The following is a 22,224-nucleotide window of genomic DNA, read 5'->3' as shown; positions in this document are numbered from 1 at the left end:
ATAATGGTCATTGGCGTTCAAAAGCATGTGCTCTAGAGCTACTAGATCATCCCGGGATCATGATATCGCAATAAGATATCCAAGTTATCATCCAAACATCCGCAGTTCGAACTCTATCTACGACGTATTTACAAAAAATTTTCCTCCAAACGAGAGACGTAATCAAAAGATGCTGAATTTCTGGACTGACTGATAACCGATGGAAGGATCACCCCAAAGATAGTGGAGGCTAATTGGGATTATATATATATTCTTTTCTAGAGCTACCAGGTCGGTATGATACCATGAGTCGATTTTAAGCGTGCGCAGGTGGATTCTTTCTTGGCACTATGCTTTTAACTTCAGTTTGGCCAATTTTCTCTCGCGACATTTAATTAGCAAGTTGTGATCCAAATTGAACTTGATGGATTGTTTAAAATTGTGTTACTTTATAAACAGATGATTAATTTGTATCGCCTAAATGCATATTCCAGGAATATGAACAACTTTAGGATCGTGAGAAGCATGAGCTAGGTTAGGCATTGTCATCTGCTATGTAAAGACTAAAGACTCTTAATCATTGGTTACGACGTTTTTAACTCTCTGGTATTAATTTCATAGTCATAAGCTTTTATCAGCTATAAATGATGCAGTCACTGCACCTATATATTTCTTAATCAAAGTTGAATAACAATTTAAACAAAAAAACACAGTAATTGGAAAGGCAACATTAAGTTAGGGAATGGTGAGTTTGTCGACATCCACCATTCGTCATTACTTGACTCTAGAAGTGGGAACAAGTCACGCTCTGTATGCCCTTCCGAGTTGTTGGGACTTTCCATTAAACACTTTAAGAAGCTCACTAAAATTATGGGAATTAAGAACTCCAGCAAGAATGTATGTTTCGATCTGAGTTCATTCCGCGATTTAAAGGTGAACTTCTCCCATCCGGAGCTCGAATTTGGTCTTCCAGCATTGGAAATTCATGGACTCATAAAAAACATGAATAGGCATGGTGGAAATTCATGGCAGCAACAAAGAATCAAGAGGAAAGTGTTGGATAAAGGATGCTGATAATTTGCTGGAGAAGAGGAGAGAAGAATTTCTGAGAAGGAAATCATGAATAACAACTGATTCATGTAAACCAATTTTCATCTTCGGGAGTGAACAAACTTCAGTGATCACACATAGCATCATCCTTCTCTATTTCGCTATCACAATCCACAAATCATTAAGAAGTAGAGACGGATCCATGAACCACAAATAAACATAAACCTGACAATATAGATTTATCGAGAATACAAAATGTTTCGATTGCAAATATAACTGCTGAGATTCTCGCCAATAACCAGATCAAATACGACAAAACTACTTTAGCGATTTAAAGCAAAATGATCATAAATATAAAAACAACCTAGAATTACTCAAGAGGAACCTCTACTTCACCATCGGAGATCTCCTGCTGAAGGTCCTTGGGGTCCTTGCCGTCGACGGTGCAGCCTACGGACACGCAAGTTCCGAGAATCTCCTTGACGGTGCCGGAGAGGTCCTTGGCCATGGACCTGGGGCGCATCACCCTGGCGATCTCGATAACATCGTCCAGTGAGATATTTCCGTTATGCTTGATGTTCTTGGTCTTCTTGCGGTCGCGCTCGGGCTCCTTGAGGGCCTTGATGACGAGGGCCGCGGCGGAGGGGACGACGGCGACTTTGGCCTGGCGATTCTGGACGGTGAGCTTGACGGTGACTCGAAGGCCCTTCCAGTCTTTGGCCGTCTCCTTGGCTATGTCCTCTCCGATCTTCTTCGGGGAGAGACCCAAAGGGCCGATCTTCGGCGCGAGAGAGCTGGCTGCCCCGACCTCACCACCGGTGACGCGCACGAACACTTCGACGACCTGGGTCGGGTCCAACTTGGGCGGCATCTCGGCGGCGGCGGCGGTAGCGGCCCGAGGTGGATGGAGTGGGAATTGATGTTAGGGTTTAGCAGTCGAATCGGGAAGGAGAGGGGCGAGTATTTATAGAATTTACCTAGTCGGTCCAGTTCAAGTTTTGAACCCGGTTCACACTTCAGATTCACGGCAACACTGACAGTCTGACCGGTCCAATTTATTAAGGAAAATAAACAGTTCGGTTTTATGCCCTGCAAGGCAATTCTCAATTTATTTATTTTTATTTAATATTTTGAAAAAAAATATTTTTCGCATTATTAATTGCTAGACATTAATAAACACCATTTATATGACTCGATTTAATTAAAATATTAATATACAATCAGTATATTGATTGGCACAAATTAACTCATTTATAAAAAAATATTTATTTCTATATTATATTGCTTAATTGTTTAAAAGGTAATTAATGTCACCACTTACAAATTTTTTAATAAATATAAAATTAATTTATGTTATTTGATATTTTTATATAATTAATTAATTTGCTTATAGTATGGACATATCATCCATACTTACTACTTGTTTTTTTTTTTTTTTTTTTATTTTTTTTTAAAAAAAACATAACATTAAAAGTGATCACTGGATAAGGATAAGGTGGATTAATTGTTTAATCTATAGTTAATAAGTCTTTTATATATCTCAAAATAATAAATTTATTATATACTATATAAAGTGAAGTAAAGTTTCACACTGATATATATTTTTTAATCAAAAGACATTCATTGTTACATTATAAGAAATCTATTACGACAATAAATTCTACCAAAAACCTATTAATGGTCGATGACAATACATGATAGGTTATCATTTTACTCATAATTTATATCACATTATGACACCAATGAGTATCATTCTCATTCATAGCCTCTTCTCTCAAGATTTGTAATTTATTCCCTCAACAATTTCAAAATTTTCGACCAAAAAAATTTGAACCACCAGATGCATCACACAGACAAATCATTAGCTAATGAATTCTTAATAAAACTTTAACAAGATTTATTATGATTCTATATAATCCATGACAATATAAAATTTTAAATATATGATAAGTCACCCTTCTTTCTTTGGCATGCTTATCACAACATTGTAGATGAGATGATTACCACCAGTACTCCATTAAGAATCTTCACATTACAAGGCGTTTGATTAATTAAGTTGCAATCATCAATCACACCTCAAACAAAAATATCAGTTCTTTGGGCGATTCCTGTAAATATGATATCGTCTCAGCGCTTAATAAATGCAAAAGAAAATTCCAAAAAGAAGAAAAAAAGGATTCCATCGCAGTCTACATCTCATACGACGCAAGCTATCTTTGTGTTATTCTCAGTGCTTGGAAACAAATACATTGTACTGAAAAAATAGGAGAGGCAAATGATTCAGTTTGACTCAGCAGGCCTGATCATTTAGTTGCTGCCTGCGGTAGATAGGACCCGTTCCTGGAGCTGCATTAGAGGAAATGGATAATTATCCCATCAAATAAATATAATTTTGCACGTCAAAGTTTGAAACGGATAAGGAATAATTCAGTTAAAGATCTATTCGATGAAGATTTCTGTTGAGCAAATATCAATATCAGAAAGTTACGAAACGATGCACGAATATGCAACTCTTGCAGATGGATGTTAAGGAAGATATTAGTCGACAGTGAAATGAATAGTACTCACTACAGCCAGTTCCTGCTCATGCTTTGGTATGAATGCAGTGTCCACTTTTCCTTTTTTGAAGTCCTGTGGGTTCAGAAGCATGCACAAGTAGTTAAGAGCCAGAGGTTGAATGAACGTCTGTACTAAAAAAAAGCTTAGGATTTTTTAAATCGAGAAATTAAAGTCATTGGCAATTGCAAACTTTCAAAGTTCTAATACCTCAATTTCAAGAATTAGCTTATGATAGTCAATAGTTGTGGGAATTCCTGCAAGAGAAAGACAATATGAACGCCACGCATCAGCATGACAAATTAATTAATCCAACTTCATAAATGGCAGTTTTATGTATGCCCAACTAAATAACCAGTGAAGTACAACCACGATGATTTCGGAGAGCTGTATATGCCAGAATTCACATAAACAAGAAAAGTCTTACAAAACGTTTGGGTACAAATATCATATCATTTCTTAAATTAACTTTCTGCCCTGCTTTTAATTGATGAGAAATACATATACACAAATGAAAGAATCTTCAATTAAAACAAGCATACAACATTTTGAAATGATCTTGAAATTGACACCTTAGGAAGAATATATCAACAAAAAATTATACTCAATTTAATAGAAGTGAGTGGTACACCTCACCCAAAACTCCAAGGCTACAAATGAACATAATATTTGTGAACAAGATCAATAATCACACCCATACGAGCTCATTTATGTCTTAAAAAATATATACAACAAACAAGCTTGGACACTGGTATGCTAAATTCATTTAAGTTCATAACAAAGCTTATGAATAGTTTATAAAAAAGTTATTTTACAAGCTTATTTAAGATTAATTACCATAATATTTCTTTAATTTTTAGTTCAAACATATAAACAATATAATCCACATGAATATTATAATACTATTTGTGTTTATTATTTTTATATCCCATATTTTAGAGTGTCAATCTATCTATAATATGTTAAAAATAAGTAAAATAGGATTTGTTTAATGAATAGATGATTTCATTAAATTATAAAGACAATAATTGAGTCTATTAAAAGCTCGAGCTCAGTAGAATTTTTAATAACCAAGCTCCATTAGTTAAACAAACAGGCTTCAGCACCATCTAGCTAAACTCAACTTGGTTCCTTCACAACCCTACTGATAAACCCAAAACTGAAGAATAAATAAATGAAGCGCCAACTATTATGACCTCATCCAAGACAAAAACAAACTATGTATTTATACAACCACCACCACTACAACAATGACAATAATAATAATGATAAAATAGGTAACAAAGAACAAAAGAAATGATAGCATCAGTTTATATTTTTAATTATTGGGTGAATTTAAGGTTGACTAACCTGTGATAACAGTGTCATCCAGGGCCCTTTTCATTCTTTCAATTGCTTTCTCCCTGGTTGGTGCCCAAACAATAAGCTGAATTTAAGGAACAAAGAAATGAAAGAAATTCAGAAAGATGCCATGACAACAATCTGTAGAACTTCTCATCAAAAGGATTGAACCTGTCAAATGTCATGCAAAACTAATGAAAAGAAAACAATCATTCAACTAATAACACACCTTTCCAAGTAGGGAATCATAAGTTGGGGGCACCACGTAGCCTGGGTAAACATGACTATCCATTCTAGTAAATGGACCTCCAGATGGCAAGTATGATGTGATCTTACCTAAATTACAAGAAAATATGTATAGATAAGCAATCAACTTATGAATGTGCAATGGAGTAACAGATTACTAAAGATCATTGGGCGGATAAAAATGTTTCTGAAGAATCACAATTCAATATCACCATAAAGCAAAAGAAAATTTTCCTAATTCATTCAGAAAAATTGCACTCTGCTGTCCACTCAACTGGCTAAGTGCGGCAGAAAGAAGTTAGTGATCAAGGAAGATGAGAAAGAGATGCATGCAACAACCCGTTGTGTTATTCCTATCTATTTGAGGTTAGCTATAGGGATTTTATCCTGCTGTCCATATAATCCTAATCTATTTTTCTCAATTTGTCAAACTAAATTTATACCTAGTTGCAACCAAACTATATATTTTAAATTTTACAATTTTTCTTACATCCACACATTCATTATCTTTTTTATACTATTATTTATACATATAGTTTTTAATTGCCTGAAAGTGTGACCAATAGAATATGATTGTATTATAGCCTTATAATTTGTTTTCTTTTTAGCCTAAGGACACAAGAGGATCTCAAGAGATTCTAAAAAATAGATGCTGGAAATCAAAGTTGCGATTGCTCTCTATCTCTTTAAATTCAAAGCATTTGCTGATATGTCTAAGAATTAAGCACTCAGATATATGAAAGGAAAATACCAGGCCCGGGACGAAAACCTTTGAAGGCATCTTCCGCATTAATGCGGCATTCAATTGAATGTCCTCTTAGAACAATATCTTCCTGCATATTAAAATATATAAATAATATAATTGACTACTAAAAAGTGATTAACTAAACAAAAGATTCACCTGTTTGTATCTCAGCCTCTCTCCAAGAGCTACACGAATCTGCTCCTCAATCAAGTCAGTTGAAGAAATCATTTCTGTGACAGGATGCTCTACCTAGTTTTCACCCAAACACAATTAAAACGTAAGCACTATGGCAAATAGTGACTCAGGTTTCAGGAACTACAACAAAGAATAGAGAACTCAGAACCTGTATCCTGGTGTTCATCTCCATAAAGTAGAAAGAGCCTCGTTCATCAAGGAGAAACTCAATAGTGCCAACACCTACATAACCTATAGATGCAGCAGCTGCCACCGCTGCATCACCCATAGCCTTCCGGAGTTCTGGGTTCAAAGCAGGGGACGGAGCTTCCTCTAGAAGCTTCTGATTTCTTCTCTGATAGATCACAGTTACAAGATAGGATTAAAATAACATTTCACTTACTAGAGTGTTCCACTGAAACTTCATGTATCAGACACTCCAGAATCAACATTACTATTTTCACCATGAAAATCTCCATATTTCAACTTGGATTTACAAAATTCAAACAAAAAATCCAACTGGTGATCCACATAATTCTCATTGTTTTCAACTTCAGATCCTGATACTTGTACAAGTATCCATGAAATGTAAGTCCTCCATTATCTTTCTCTATTATTGCTTTTCAGTAATATATAGTGAAAAAAAAAATCTGAGGGACAAAAGGAGCTCTTACACCTAAGTTCTTTAAAGTGCAGGTTTTTAATTCAAATATAAACTGTAACCTCTAAGAAACTAAGTTTGTAGTGACAAGATAAGGATATTCTTATGTGAAACAAATAGGAAATAAAATCTCATAGGCTTAACCAAGAATGAAAAGGCTCTCTTTGTGAGGAATGGTTCAAACAATATCTTTCAACCTTTTAGCCCATTTGGCAAAAAAGAATGACTTCTTGTTTATAAATTCATAACTGGATAATAAAAGTAAGAATCTAACAGGATATTTCAAATTTGCTACACCGCAGAAATTTAGATCACATATTTCAGGATAATCTGGTATCCATGCCATCATAACTGGAAATCATAAATGCATGACAATATAAAAAGAACCAGAAAAATTTTCTGACTTCAACGGATTGGTGACTGGCTAGATGGAACTCATGTCATTATTGAACAGGTTGTATTGATACTGAGCCTAGTCTGAATCCAACAGATTGGGTTGGCTAGATGGAACTAATGCCATTATTGAACAGGTTGTATTGCTATTGGCAACCTAGCGTTACATCAAATGCGATTAAGATCCCCGAAAGTTGTTTTTATAGATTTAGACTGGTTGTCAGGGCTAATGCAAACTCCTTCATCTAGGCATCAGACTTCTATAGGTGGCGCTTATAAATGTACAATTAATATTTGATATTCCAAAGCAGCAGAAAGATGGCAGCAAAAGTTCAGAAAAAGACTTACAAATAGAAAAGAAATTGGCAATATCAAACTTTTCAAATCATTGCAAGTCAATGAACAAATACAAATCTTCACATTAATAGCTAAACAGTTTGTGCATCTAGCTAAGTCAAGAGCAGATGAGTAAGACACGGTTACATAACCAATTTGACATTATAAAGTACTGAAACATAGGTACCTGGATACTACAATCACGCTCTCCAAAATGTACGACATTTCCATACTTATCGGCAAGAACCTGAAATGCCACCAAAAAAACAGGTGCTGTAGTTAATGCAAAGTGGAACAAGAAATTCTACAAGAGGCTGTTAAGCTGTTAAACATGTAAATTAATAAATTACATATCTAAGTGTAGCTCACACAAGGATATTTTAAGAAAGAAAAAAGTAAATAATTTGGAAAGCGCACACATATTATCAATTCCATTCACAATTCCAAAGCCTATGTGATCATAGAGAAATTTACAGCTATAGGTTTCAACATAATACAATATGATGTTGCTATTTCTAATTAGTTCACTGTTAATCCATCAGCTTCCAGTAATTATTATTCATTTTTCTCAGATCAATAACATTACACTAGTCATAATAAATCTGTAAACTCTGTGATTAGGAATGCGTTAACACAGAATTTTTCTTAAAATAATTGCTCTACAATAACAAAGCATGAAATTATGGCAGAAGGAAGAAAGACTCCAATTGGAGGTTACCAACAGTCTATGAGAACTTCGAAGAAAAAAATGGGGAAATGTATGAATTGTCTTTCTCCAAAGAGAACTTATAAAACATAGTTTGAATTTGGTGAAACCTGACAGCTGTAACATATAGATAAGTGAGTTTAGTTTAAGATAACAAGAGAATGCAATATTTTGCACAAAGCGGAAACAATAACCCCTGATGCTGGCTGAGACATTGGCTAACTTGCCAATGGATTCTCCCCAGCAACATGTACCCAGTGTGTGAATTTCCAGAACCTCTGTGTGCCAATCATTCTTTTTTGAGGGGAAAAATACATTAATGATTACAAGAACTAGGAGATCCTACCTGAAACTCAATGTGCCTTGGATTCTGGATATATTTCTCCAAATAAACTCCATCATTTCCAAATGCAACTTGTGCCTCACTTTTGGCTTGCTACATACAAAACAAAACAAAAAAAAAATACAAATAAGAGTGAAACTTCAGTATACTCCATGTTCCGGGATTAAGAATCTAAGAACCAACTTAATAAAAGGATGACGGAATAACCAACTTCTCATGACATTTAAAGAAGCAATGGAAACTATTTGTGAATGAGGTGCAAAAAGGAAACACAATTGATACATGAGATCAATCTGTAAGGTTACATGCCTATACAATTTCAAAAAGGTACTATTGTGGCTTTTTCTTACAGTTCGCACAATATTCTCAGGATGATAACCACCACACTGTGGTAGGTTTAAACATTGAATTTAAGATGCATCTGTAGATAGCTCCTGATTTATGCAACATCCAGAACCTTAATCTGCATGAAACTTATTATGCTTGCAATAATCAAAGAAGAGTGCATATTGGAATTTCATGGATTTGATCATTGATATAGGTAAGATAAAAAACTTTAAAAGTAACCTACTCCAAGGTATACCTAGTCTTATGCCCAATTTTAGAAGGAATTAGTTTTATAAATGAACTATAAATATGAGTAGTAACTCTATACATCAATACTACAATATAGCATCCCTCATGTACATATCAGGAAAGAAACCCCTAGGGGTAGGGTTTTCTTCAATTCCTTGAGGGGGCATGAGTTCCTATGTTGAGGCATCTCCCCTCCCTCCATCTTACACTTTTGCCTCTTCTCTCTCTCTCTCTCTCTCTCTCTCTCTCTCTCTCTCTCTAGCATCAAAAATTCAAATGTTCTTCCCCAACCTCCGCGACCAACAAAATCCAAACTCTGGTTCCCCACGGCCACATTGGACCTCTCTCATTCCTACCCTATACAAGTTGATTGCTTCTGTCTCCCTTCCATCAAAAAATTTTTTTCCAACCCATGCCACTTCCTTCGCAACTATTGGAAGGACAAGTGGTACAAACCTCATAGATGCCCTGGGTTGTAATTACAGAATCCCTTCTCCCACAAATCCAACTCAATGGAATATTCTGAGCATCTCCAGGAAACAGGATCTCAATAACCATGGTAGAGACACCAAAGGAGAGACATTGGGAGGAAAGGTCTGTGCTCCAATACCACCAAGATTCCATCCAAATCCTTCTTTGTTCCTCTAGCTGCCACTTCTGCTCCACGTGTAAGGCCAGACAATTCCGACATTATCTCCTCATTAGGGGTGACTCCAACTACATAGCATCTCCTGCTTCGAGAGCTCCTCTTTTTCCATTCTACCTTTCTCCCGAGATTTCCCTCTATCGCCTACCTACTCTCCACTCCAACAACAACAACCACAAATCCATCATTTGGAAATTTTAAATTGAGATCTACTAGACTAATCCAAACAAGTAGCAGTAAAATTAAAAAAGAAAAAAAAAAGACAGCAGTTGCCATTAGAAAGATAAAATGAAAAACAATAATAAGAGCTTTATAATAAACGGAGAATATATGTCAATGGTAAGTCCAAAGAATGAGAGAAACATTCAAAAACTACGGTGAGAGATCCAAGGCATTTATTTTTTCACAATCTCATTGACAATTTTCCTTTTTTTTCTCCTCTTTGTCCCAACTACTAATTTCTATCCCATCATCCTATCTTTTGTGAACGATTTAAGATAAGATAAGTTGTACTATATCATTTCTATCATCAACTACCTTTATTGAAGTAAAATGGCTAGTAATTAAGTATCCTATAAACATTTCTCCCTCTCTGAGTGGATGATTGGAATCCAATCATAGTTTAAAATTTTGAATCGTATTAGAGTTTTAGTTTATGACTGAAACAATATGACTTTGGTATTGTCTCATGCCGATACGGTTTTGATATTTTTTTTAAATATAAAATATATTAATTAAAAATATTATTATAATATTTGATTACTATAAATACTTACCGTTAGATTAAATTAATATTTTTAAAATTAAGATCGAGTAAAAGTCAATTTAAGATTAACTAAAGTCTAGACATAATAATTAGGATCAAATAGGCTTAAATTATATTGAATTTAATTTATTTTAATGAGGAAATTTTTCCCCCGTCTATTTAAAGAGGAGGGGAATAAGAAAAAAAATTAAAAAGGAATTTTTTTCCCCATGTGTTTAAGGATAAAAGGAATAAATATGGGGAGGAAGGAGAAAGCATTTAAAAAATAAAAAAAAAAGAATTAAGAGTTAAAAAAATAAAAAAAATTGAAAAAAAAAAAAAAAACTCAACGACCTCGTGCGGCCGCAACAGTCTCGCGCGAGGCCTCCAAGGAGCCGCAAGGTCTCGCACGAGGCCTCAAGGGGTCGTGCCGGTGTCATGTCGGTTGATGGACGGAATGAAAAATCCAACCCATGCCGTCCGGTATGACACGAGATTTTAAACTATGATCCTAATCTCTCTTAGTTCTACAATACTTTTCTTCATTAGTTGCAATGGCAAAAAGATAGATCAGTAGTATTTCTCTTTTATAATATCCTCTTTCTGTTAAGTAGATATCAAAACATGAATAAGTTTTTTTCATCTATTGGAACAAAATTGGCCTTAGTCTCTTACCCGAGATTAACTTCTCATTTCAAGTGCAGACAAGTACACATCAAAACATGAATTAGTATTTCTCGTCTATTAGATCAATATCGGCCTTAATCTCTCAACATTAGCTTCTCATTTCCAGTGTAAATAATGTCATAATGGAGAGCTCTAATCTATCTGTTTCACTCTACAATCTTTCAGAACTTATAAATCATCTTCACAAATTTATCAATCATGTGGTGTTTTCAGTTTGCGGGGATATCATACGATTATATCAAGTCCTAAAAACTGTCACCAAGTTCAGCATTCAAATATCTTTCTTGACAACCATAGTCTATCTTATAGCTTCTTAGAGATCAATTCAAAAGCTTTAGTCTTCATCATGAAATCTCGTACTGTACCGAGTGAAATGATCAAAACGTATCATTCCACTAAATTATCAAAACTCGATACCACTCGGCATAAACAATGTCTTGCTTCAACTCCTTTCTTCTTCAACCTCCAATTCATCATCGAAAACATGCATCAAAATGTCTATACAATACCGAATCAATATGTTTAAGACCGAACCTTCAGCATGGCTGGCTAGAGATTTAGAACCTTGATTTTCATGCCACTACACTCATATTGTGCTTATGTTTTTATCTTCATTAATGCCTTAGTTTTTTTTTCATTCCTGGTAAGTCCTTTTCTAGTTCAAGTGAAAAGGTTGACATAGATAACATATATACTCCTATAGCAAAAGGTGATTACGTGCACCTGTCCCAGGTTATGTGAAGGGAGGTAAGTCACGGGGTTAACTTATAGCCGACCATCAAGTGGCTAGAGGGTGGAGGGATTTTTTTCCTCTCGAGGGCATGCGCTTGCCGGGAATCGACCCCTTGCCCCATTGTAGTAAAGTTGTCACCCTCTAGCCAACTGAGCATCCTGTTGGGATGATAATATATATACTCTAGTATGAGGGGAAGTGTAAAACAAAATTCTTAGATGTGCAAGGTAAACATACCTAATCTTACGTATAAGAGTCAAAGTGAATTAGTGGGATGCAAATTCATTATTTGTTACTCTATACATCAATAAAACATATCTTAACCCGTCTCAAATATCAACAAGTTAATAGAATAAATAATAGGCTGGTTCCCATGTGCAACTGGGTTCAACATGATATATACTTGAAGTTAATCAATTAGTGTTGCGCAACCACATTGAAGTGTGGCATTTACAGGTTACTTGTTGATCACTTCCTGAATTGGTGTTGTGCAAATGCCTTGAATCATGAGACCTATAGGTTATTTGTTACTCACTTCATTCTAGAGTTCTATCACCAGAAAAGCACATTTTGCTGCATCAACTATGATCTGAGACAATCATACATGATTACCAAATGAGCAAATACAAACCGACCCCACCTAGTGGGATAAGGTTGGGTGATTGTTGTTGTTACCAAATGAGCAATATAAATCATCACAGACAATATTGCATGAAAAGGAATCTATTTGCTCTCTACACTCTGATCATATCTATTTATGTTCTTTACCGTATCTTCTCAACCATAAATCTAAGCACAGCCTGACTTATACCAATCCTTAGTGAAATGAGACCGTCTAAATTCTAAAAGACATGGATAGATTGATGGAGATAGTGTAGTAAATTTATAGGGTCTGAATTAGATCTAGCCCGAATAGCAGGTCAGGAATCAATATTATTTGACCCATCCAGCTCATGGAGCAACAGGTCAGTTTTTCATCAAAAACAATATACGTTCCATCAAAAACAGGTCAGTCAATTAAGGCAAGTTATGCTCAAAAGACAAATTTTGATCATTTCATGTGAAAAGAACCTTACATCATAAGAACATGGTTTGCTCCTTTATACAGGTTGTTACTCCACATCTAACATGTCAAATCAACAGTAGAGATTAGCTAACTGAAAGTCAAAAATTTCCATTTAGTAGTACAAATATTGCCAGAACTCTTCTGCCTTGACAAGAGTGATAAGCATGAGTATTGATAAAGGAACATAAATACCTATTAGTTCCTTTTGTACAAATTAAAAGTAGAATAGGCATCCAGGAGACAAGGAATTTAAATCAAAGGATGTGGAGGAAGGTGAAGGGTTGGAGAAGGGAAAAAGAAAGCTTCGTGGAGAATTACAGTAACTAGGAGGAATTGAGTGCATGGAGTTGGATGATGCCTTTGCTACTGCCACAATTTTCTTTCAGAAAAGCTGCCAATGAAGTTGAAAGGGAAAAGAAGGTAAGTGATATTTTTGGCATTTGGTCTTTATTTCTGTCCTCATCCATCCTCCCCTTCCAACATCTCAAGTATACAAATTTTTGTTCCCTTATTTCCTCTCCCTCCCCTTGCCACTCCCTCCACCTCCCTACTCTTCAATTCTCCTCTGTTCAAGTTAAGATCATAATTAACTATTCATACAACTTTATTCCATCAAACCAACTTCTATAGCCCTTAGAAGATGAATAGGAAATAAAGTTTATTTTTGCATAGTAACCATATAATGTACCTGTAGTAGCTTCACAAACTCCTCTGGTTCTTTAGCTAGACGCATTCCACGTCCTCCTCCACCTGCAGTTGCCTACCAGAAAGCAGAAAGAAAAGGCATCAAACCACATAAGATTCCAAAATTCCTATTTAGCTAATAAAATGAAAGAGTTTAGTTCTTTGAATATTCCTGTCAAGTTATCTACATATCAAGAATGAACCCAAGCCCAAGAATCACTATAACCATATGTTATGAGCTCTTATGAGGCCCTACATACCAAGCAGCATCATAATACAAAAGCTAACAAACTTAGTGTTGATAAGAAAAACAAGGGAACCTAGTGATGACAAACTTCTATGGAAGATAACAAGAAAAAATTTGCATGAGAGATGAAGGTTTCCCAAATTATTTGGATATTGACATGTTGAAGCACAGGTATAACCAGCTTAAGAACCTATTTTCATGAAAAAAAAAAAAGTCATTATTCTTTTCATTTTGTTTGCTTGGCAGAGTAGACATTATACTTGAGAAAAATAAAAGAGAAACTTGTTTGGTAAACAATATAAAAGAGGCAACTCGGTGCACAAAGCTCCCACCAATATAGGGTTTGGGGAAAAGTCGAACTAATGTCTATTGTACAAAACCTTATCCTAGGGGTGTAAACGAACCGAATCGAGTCGAATATGCAGAAAAATTTAAGGTTCGAATTCGGCTCGAAATAGGTATATTCGAATTCGAGCTCGATTCGAAGCTCGAAAAATTCGAACATGTTCGCGAATTATTCGAATTATTGCTTGAAAATATATTCGAAAGGCTCAAAATTTATTTATTTAATATATATTTAACTTATATTAATAAATATTAAAGTTCACGAGCGGCTCGAACAATATAATTTGGGCTCGAGTTCGGTTCGAAAAAAAGTTCGAACATGTTCGAGTTCGGCTCGAATTCAATAAATTCGAATACCTTATCCTGCATTGTTAAAGGTTGTTTCCGCAACTCGAACTTGTGATTCATAAGACAACAACTTTATCATTGTGTAAACAATATATGAACTCCCTCTATGTGCCCGATGCTTGAAGTTTCCGCTAATGCGAGATCTCAGAGAAGGATCATACCACATTGAGTCTATTGTAAGAGGTTGTTTATGCAAATCGAACTCGTGACCTCCAAATCATACGACCCCAACTCCTTCTAATAAATAAATAAATAAATAAAAATCTATAAAAAAACAAGTTTTCAAAAAATAGCACTCAACCAAGTTTTAGCTAAACCATTTTCAAGTGCCAAAAAAAAATGTGATGCATTTATGTTTATTTAGGAATTCTAACATGGATTGTAGACTATGTAAACCTCTAAGATTGCAAACCATGCATGGAGAAGTAGCACAAAATTAAGTTTTGATAATCAAAACATGGTTAATGCTCATAGTCTCACCTAGACAAAAAAAAAACAACATTTCAGAAGAGCTATAAGTCATCTTGTCTATGTGCTACCTCTATTTTAGCATTCGACCCAGCTTTGGCTAAATCTTGACTTAATTTGTATTACCCATTTATATATCCAAGTCATGTCCTGTAATTTTCAGTTTTGTTTGTGTTAAAGATGTTTTAGGCTGGGTTAGATTCAGTTATAATTTTTAGGCGAAATATTTCATTCCGCCCATAGACACCGGTGTCAACGCGCCCGAAGGTCCCCTGAATGTATCGCGATGGCACAGAGACGTGTCCGGACGTGCCACGCTGGCGGTGTGGAATAGAGGGGCCAATTTTAATTTAGGTTCATTAGAATAATAAGTTTAATCAACTCCTAACTACATATATATATATATATATATATATAATATTTTTTAAATATTTAGATTAAATTTTTATTTTTAGTTAATATATTTTATATTTAAAAATTACCAAAATTATATCAACACCACACGGTACAGTACTAAAACTGTATCATTCTGATCCAAGACCGAAACCTCAGCACAATTCAAGATTTTAAAGTATGGTTGTATCTAATATCGTCAGCTAAGAAAAAGGATGAGGATGGGTGCCAGATAAACCTTTGCAGACCAAGCTTGTTGAAGACTAAAAAAGAAAGTGTATATTATTACAGTATGTAATGTTTAAATATGAAAATCATTTAAAATGACCCTTATAGCAGTCTACTATGTTAAACTATATTAAAGTCCAAAGAATGTTAAAACTTTTATGGATAGTTATTAAAAACCTACAATAAATAGATGAGCTCATCAGGTATTGGATTATGCATGATCCACATGTTCAATATGCATTTTCATATCATCAATAGTGAAATGAAAAAGCAAGTTCCGACTCATTTTCACATGAAATATAAGACACAATGTAGAAATCCTTTTCTCAAAAATGGTTTCTCGAGCAATGTCACTTACATGAAACAAATAGAGCCTAAGGTCTTAATTCCTACCAAGGAAGGAAACAATTATGGAAACGCAAAAAGGTAGAGGAAAAGATTTATAAGAAAAGAATTTTTAAAATAATTATGGAGTTTTGCAAAGACAATAGCATCCTTTGCACAGTCTCACCAAAACCAACAACCTCCAACTGGAATGTGAATGAACCCAGGAATAATATACCTTCACATATTAAGAACAATTGATGGGAAAGATCCACAAAAGAACTAAGTGTAGAATGATATTCCATATTAAAGTGCTCTGGAACTCATGCCATTGGAAGGTCAAACATTGTTAAACAAAGAGGTGTGATCTATGTTTGAAAACCTAGATACATGTTATACAACAAATCATGTTATGGGAAAAAGTTACCTTCATATTTGCTCCTCATAAGTAGCATATAAACCTAAATATGCATTTAGGAAACAAAAAAAAAACACAAGTGACATTTATCTGACCTAGCAAGACAGGTGGATTCGACTAGCATGTCCGACCTACATCTATTCAAAGTAATACTTCCAAGACTTTTGTTAGAAAACTATACATTGAGATCTAGATGTATCTTTTGTTCAAATTCACGAAAACACTATGATCCTCGTAGTCCTGCAACAGAAAAGCGTCGGCCAGGAAGGGATTCTCGGCGTTGACCTTCCGGCGCTCAAGTCAGTCTCCGGTGATGTAGAAAAGTGGAGAACTGTAACTAAGGCGTGTAGAAAACGATGTTGCACCTACCTCTGCCTATAGATGAGAACCTCCTTTTATAATGTCACTGTAGTGTTTGTGCATGCATCTCAAAGCGTAGGCATGTTTTCCTAGGCGCCCTAGGAAAAGAAAAGTCAAAAAGTATCCCTGACACAATTCCTTAAGCAGCCATGTAACTTTCTGATGTGACAAAGTATGATTTGCTTGCTGGACATGCTCTGTTGTCAGTAGCACAAACTCCCAAAAGGATATGATGAGATGGTTAGTAAGCCCACACGTGGCCGACCGACCACTGCTCAATCGGGTAGTTCCGTCCGGACGTAATGCACAGAACTATTGTCCTACTTTCCGTTTGGCTTATTGTTGTCAGAGGGCTGCCTTTGTCCGACCAAACATGTCTCCCGCTCGGGGTAGCGGCCCAGTGGAGTTGCTACTTGACTATCAACCTTAATCGCGGGTTTTCCCGAGCGGCCGCTTGTGCACGACTGGGGCTAATGTGGTTGTCATGCCCGACCGAACAGACAAGGCCGCCCGTCAACTTCATTGGTTTGCTGAACTTGACCTCCATATCCGCTACTTTTCTTCTACTTTGACCTATTGGTGGGGTCATCACCGCATCACACTACTTTTGACGAAAGCACTTGGGAGTCATCTATCATAAGTAAGCCAACTAATTAAAACAGTAACACCTAACAAGAGAAGAGGTAGTATCTGTAATCAATAGAAAAGTGTAGATACTAAAATAATAAGACAATGAACCATCAGAAGCTTTTCTCTAGTTTTTTACTGGAAAAGCACAGTTCCAGGAATGTGTTAATCAGAATTACAGGTCCACATGCCATGTCTTCGTGTATTCCAGAAAATAATAGTAATAAGTAACTGCTCTGGAGTACCTTGATCATGACTGGAAAGCCAATTTCATTAGCAAGCTTCACGGCTTCATTTGTTGACTGTAATGCTCAACAAGATGCTAGGGATTAGTGCACAAATCAGAAGGAATTACTATTACAGATTACAGTCTACTAGAAATCTCAGCTACATTTCTTAAGTAAACTGATGTACTTAAAATGCTGTTCCAATACCTGCAGCAATCCCTCGCTTCCAGGTACTGTGGGAACACCCGCGTTCTTCATTGTTTCCCTAGCTGTAGCCTTATCCCCCATTACTCGAATGCTGTCAGGCTGGCAAAAAATTGCAGCATCATAAATCACTCAGTCTAAAAAAGCGACACTTATGGACCTAAGAGATTGATCAGGATTGTGATTAATCTCAAACAAGTAACCAAGCAAAATATCTTGGTTATCAGACAAACAATCCCACAGGTGAACACTGTTCTAAAAGTTGCGTCCTAAAATAAACCTTGTGTCTCTATAATCTATATAGCTACTGAAAGCATAAGAATGGAAACATGATGCTTGGAGAAGTTTGTTGTGTCTTATGTAACTGAAACAGAATATGTTGATGAAAAAGAAACATGATGCTTGGAGAAGTTTGTTATATCATATGTAACTGAAACAGAATATGTTGATGAAAAATGTCTTTAAAAGTCTCCATCCACAGAAACAACAGCCAAAAAAATCTCAATAATCACTGTAAATTTACAGAAACATTATCTTTCTAAAGATTTCATAGCACTCACATGTGAAAATGATATCCTATAATGTTAAATATCCTAAGATAATGCACTTGAACATAAAGTATTTAGAAGACAAATACTTCAACAAACAAAAAATATGGTTTTCTGGAATATAAATATCATAGAAAAATTTAATGTCAAACATCTTAAATTCAACAATCAGCTCATCATAGAGGGTTCTTACATTGGGGCCAATAAAGTTGATACCGCGTTGTTTGCAGGTGTCAACAAAATTAGCATTCTCGGACAGGAAACCATAACCAGGATGTAACATAGTACAACCACGATTGATGGCAGCAGCTAGGACATTTTCAACCACCAAATACCTATCAAACAGTTAAGGATACAGACAAAATAAAAGTGTAAGATTTTTTACTACACCGAATTAGTAGCACTGACCTTTCAATGAATGGCTGTGTTGCTACTACAGCTATAGAAGGCTATTTGAGCCTCTTTTTAAGATTTTTACACCAAAACCAACAAGGAAGGCATCACTTACGACTGACTACTTGGACCTTCACCAATGCATACAGCTTCATCTGCTAGCCTCACATGAAGAGCTTCCTGGTCAATTGTGGAGTGCACAGCAACACAAGGTATTCCCATTTCATGTGCAGTTCGAATAACTCTGACAGCAATTTCTCCTCTATTAGCCACAAGAATCTTCTCAGCCTGACAGGTTGCACAAAGGGCTCCACCGTGATTGTTTGATCTCCTGGTCATGCGGGCATTTCTTCTTGGAGAACATATACTGCTGAAATTGGAAGCCCATCCCAGCCTGGAGATACATCTTGAGCTTTTTATTCCCCCAGCAAATCTGGGAAACAAACCCGTCTGATCGAGGCATCATGAATCAAAAAGCGTCAGAGTAAGCCAAACTGCCATACCTTACAAAAACATGAAAATTTGGGAAATTGTATGTTCATGCCTATCAATAGATGTAGACAGACTCTGGAAAACTGCAGATGTGAATGAATGAGATAATAAAAAGAGATTAAGTCAAAAAATAAATGTCTTCCCTGGGCCCATTGAAATGCAAGCCAAGGTTTCAGTTTCTACTCAAACACAAAACAAGGAAAAATATATCAAAGTATGAACGATAGGCAACATATACCTAATAATGGTATCAACATCAAACACTCTGTATGCATTGTTAATTAAGTTCATCATGATTCCTACCTGCAATTTAAACTTCCATCTCATTGAGGATCTTGTTTTACACAAAACCCCACTCTCTAAGGTAAGGCTAAACTGACAATTACATGTATTACATATTTTGCATTTATGAATGCTGGAGATGCTTCAATCGCTTTCTTTACAAACATGAAAAGAGACCCCTTAAAATCTATTTTTAAATTCAATGAAAACACAGATACAAAATACATGCAAGAGAAATTATACTCCTAAAAAACACGTGACCATGATTCAAATAAAAAAACTTCTCTTCAAATTAGATTAACACGTATGTTTTACTCATGAAAGGATAAAAGCTCAGCACTCTAATCACGGCCTGACAAATGGGCACAACGGCCTAAGCCGCACAAATTCAACGCACTTTCGCCATAAAACCAAAAGCGAGTATTACGACGCCTTAAGAAACCATGGCTGATGTCTCATCCGATAAGAGAGCCTCTCTTCCATTCGTATCTCATCGTTTAGCCTCCAAATTTGTCAAAATTTTACACCGACCTATTTACCTTAAATAAAAAGGAATTCGAGAAGAGTGTCGTAGTGTGACTTACAGTAGGCAAGCTCGGAGACTTGCAGTAGACAATGGAGTCCATGAGTGAACCTAAAACCTGAAAAGACGAACAATTTGCGATGTGAAAGGATGCCCATATCAGATTCGTAGTATGATCATGCCAAAAAAACTAAGGAACGAAAGACGCACCGGAAGAGAGTGCAGCGCTGGGATCAGCTAGAACGGAGAAGGGGCGCAGAGATAGAGATCGAGAGAGTTATAAATGAGAAGGTAGTGGCTAGTCGATGAGATCGAGGTGGCGGAGTTTTGAAAGCTCCGCCCCTTCAGCTGGATCGCGTTGCTTATCCCACGGTGAGGGTTCCAGCGAGCGGCTCGATGATAGACCGGTTCTTGTCATGGGGTTGACGTCATCACAAGCCCGTGCCCTCGCTTAAGAATCAATTAATTAATAATTATAAAATTTTTACAGTGAATTTCATTTATTAAAATAATTTCGATAAAATTTAAATAATTTTAATTCAATTGATAATTTTTATATAATAATATTTTTATATAGTTTTTTTTAGAAATTTAAATTAATTAATTTTTTATAGGCTTAAATACTTTTAACCTCCCTGTATTTTTAATTAAGTAGTGTTTTGCCCTTTATGTTTAAAAAATAACATTTAACCCCCTTAATCAAAGCCAAACATTAAAAAAATTTATAAAAAGACAATTATACCCTTATCTTTTTATAATATATATTTTTAATAATTTTGAAAAGAAGTCAGCTTTGACTAGCAATTAAATAGCAGGGACTAATGAAAATCCTCGAGTATGTTTCTTATTCACATTTACTTAGCAATTTGGTTATCTAGTTTTTTGGATCTACGAGCATCATATTATATCTGTTCACAGTTTATACACTTTAATTTTTGTAGCTTCAAGCACATATATATGCACGTGGTGAATACTTCTTGTCCATTTAACAATCATCAAGTCGAATGCATTTTGTCAGGGATGTTGGTCCAGAAAATGGAGAAAATATATGATTTATTGTTTCTTTGAGTTATTTTACATGTAAGTTTCATAATTTTGAACAGTAATATGTGTGCTTATGGATTATACTTTTGTGAAAGTTATACCTTCTAGATGTTAGATTCAATACATTAACTTTTGATTTATCTTTTCGTATCAAGGTAAATACTTGTGACAGTTTGTCTTCTTTTGTGAGGTACAACGAACATAATATGGATAAAATAGTACTAAAGTTCTTAATATAACTTTTTCTATTTAGATGCATTTGTTTCCGTTTTTGTTCTTTTACAAATGTTCTCATATCGAGTTAATTTAATATGTTAATCTTCTTTTTTACCTCGTCAAAGCTCTTTTATAAATTTTCTCACATCCGATCAATTTAATGTGTTAATTTTTTTTACCAAGGACATAATCATCAATTTAATATGTTTTTTCTCTTAAAATTATTATATCACAAAAGAGAAAGGCACAATTGTCTATTAATTTTTTTTTAACATTTGACTTAAAAAAAAGGATGTTAAATGTCATTTTTTTAAATAAGGGGGTTAAATGCTACTCGAGAGAGAATAAACTCTCGAATAAAAGAAGGGTTTAAATTAATTAATTTTTTATATATTATACTAGCTACATCATAACTACTAGTCTACTACTATAATATTAGAATAAAAAGTATTGTTAAAATAAGAAATATAATGATATTTCTATTTTATTTTATTTTTTAAAAATAGATATTATTTTGATTATTCTAATATTAGAGGTGCCTTTGTAAATTGTATCCACAATTAATTCCCAATGTGGCTCTTATATAAATATTTAATAATATTATTTTTATATATTTAATAATAGATTCTATCCGAATTGCATAAATTCCTTTAGATAACAACCTTTTCAAATTCAGTAGTTATTCCATTATTTCAGAATCAATCTAAAGCTCATCAAGGTCGAACTATTATTCAAATACAAATTGTTTATTCAAAATATTTATCAAAATTTAAAATACAATGTATTAAATAATACTTAATTGGCTTTCTATTTTTTATTTTATCCGTCCGATAAGAATCGGACGGACTAAGAAAGTAAGAAGTACGGCAA

At 35.0% G+C, this 22,224-nt stretch overlaps 2 protein-coding genes across 2 annotated transcripts; both read right to left on the bottom strand.

The window, feature by feature from the left end:
* Window positions 1–1,243: 1,243 nt before the first annotated feature.
* On the bottom strand, window positions 1,244–1,969 carry LOC121969151 (60S ribosomal protein L12-1-like). Its single transcript, XM_042519089.1, has one exon. It carries the CDS (start codon window positions 1,898–1,900, stop codon window positions 1,400–1,402), a length of 501 nt encoding a protein of 166 aa, XP_042375023.1. The 5' UTR covers window positions 1,901–1,969; the 3' UTR covers window positions 1,244–1,399.
* Window positions 1,970–3,017: 1,048 nt separating this feature from the next.
* On the bottom strand, window positions 3,018–20,502 carry LOC121969150 (biotin carboxylase 2, chloroplastic-like). Its single transcript, XM_042519088.1, has 17 exons — window positions 20,305–20,502; window positions 20,156–20,212; window positions 18,913–19,247; window positions 18,598–18,739; window positions 17,860–17,958; window positions 17,671–17,727; window positions 13,672–13,743; window positions 8,534–8,623; window positions 7,669–7,728; window positions 6,261–6,446; window positions 6,074–6,166; window positions 5,924–6,005; window positions 5,156–5,262; window positions 4,936–5,011; window positions 3,796–3,842; window positions 3,598–3,660; window positions 3,018–3,375 (listed from the first exon to the last, which is right to left on the bottom strand). The coding sequence occupies exons 2-17, from the start codon at window positions 20,195–20,197 to the stop codon at window positions 3,337–3,339; spliced, it is 1,590 nt and encodes a 529-aa protein (XP_042375022.1). The 5' UTR covers window positions 20,198–20,212; window positions 20,305–20,502; the 3' UTR covers window positions 3,018–3,336.
* Window positions 20,503–22,224: the final 1,722 nt, after the last annotated feature.

This window comes from Zingiber officinale, chromosome 4A (assembly GCF_018446385.1).
Source record: "Zingiber officinale cultivar Zhangliang chromosome 4A, Zo_v1.1, whole genome shotgun sequence".
Classification (NCBI taxonomy): Eukaryota; Viridiplantae; Streptophyta; class Magnoliopsida; order Zingiberales; family Zingiberaceae; genus Zingiber; species Zingiber officinale.
Note: the sequence above shows the minus strand (reverse complement) of the source record. Positions and strands in the feature narration are given on the sequence as shown.

Bases quoted from the DNA above. Each gene is read 5' to 3' on its own strand.
- LOC121969151 (XM_042519089.1), bottom strand. From the start codon at position 1,900: ATGCCGCCCAAGTTGGACCCGACCCAGGTCGTCGAAGTGTTCGTGCGC.
- LOC121969150 (XM_042519088.1), bottom strand. From the start codon at position 20,197: ATGGACTCCATTGTCTACTGCAAGTCTCCGAGCTTGCCTACT. The intron at 19,248-20,155 runs GTAAGTCACACT...TGCCTCGATCAG, and splicing joins AGTCTCCGAGCTTGCCTACT to ACGGGTTTGTTTCCCAGATT. The intron at 5,263-5,923 runs GTATTTTCCTTT...CTTGTAATTTAG, and splicing joins AGGTTTTCGTCCCGGGCCTG to GTAAGATCACATCATACTTG.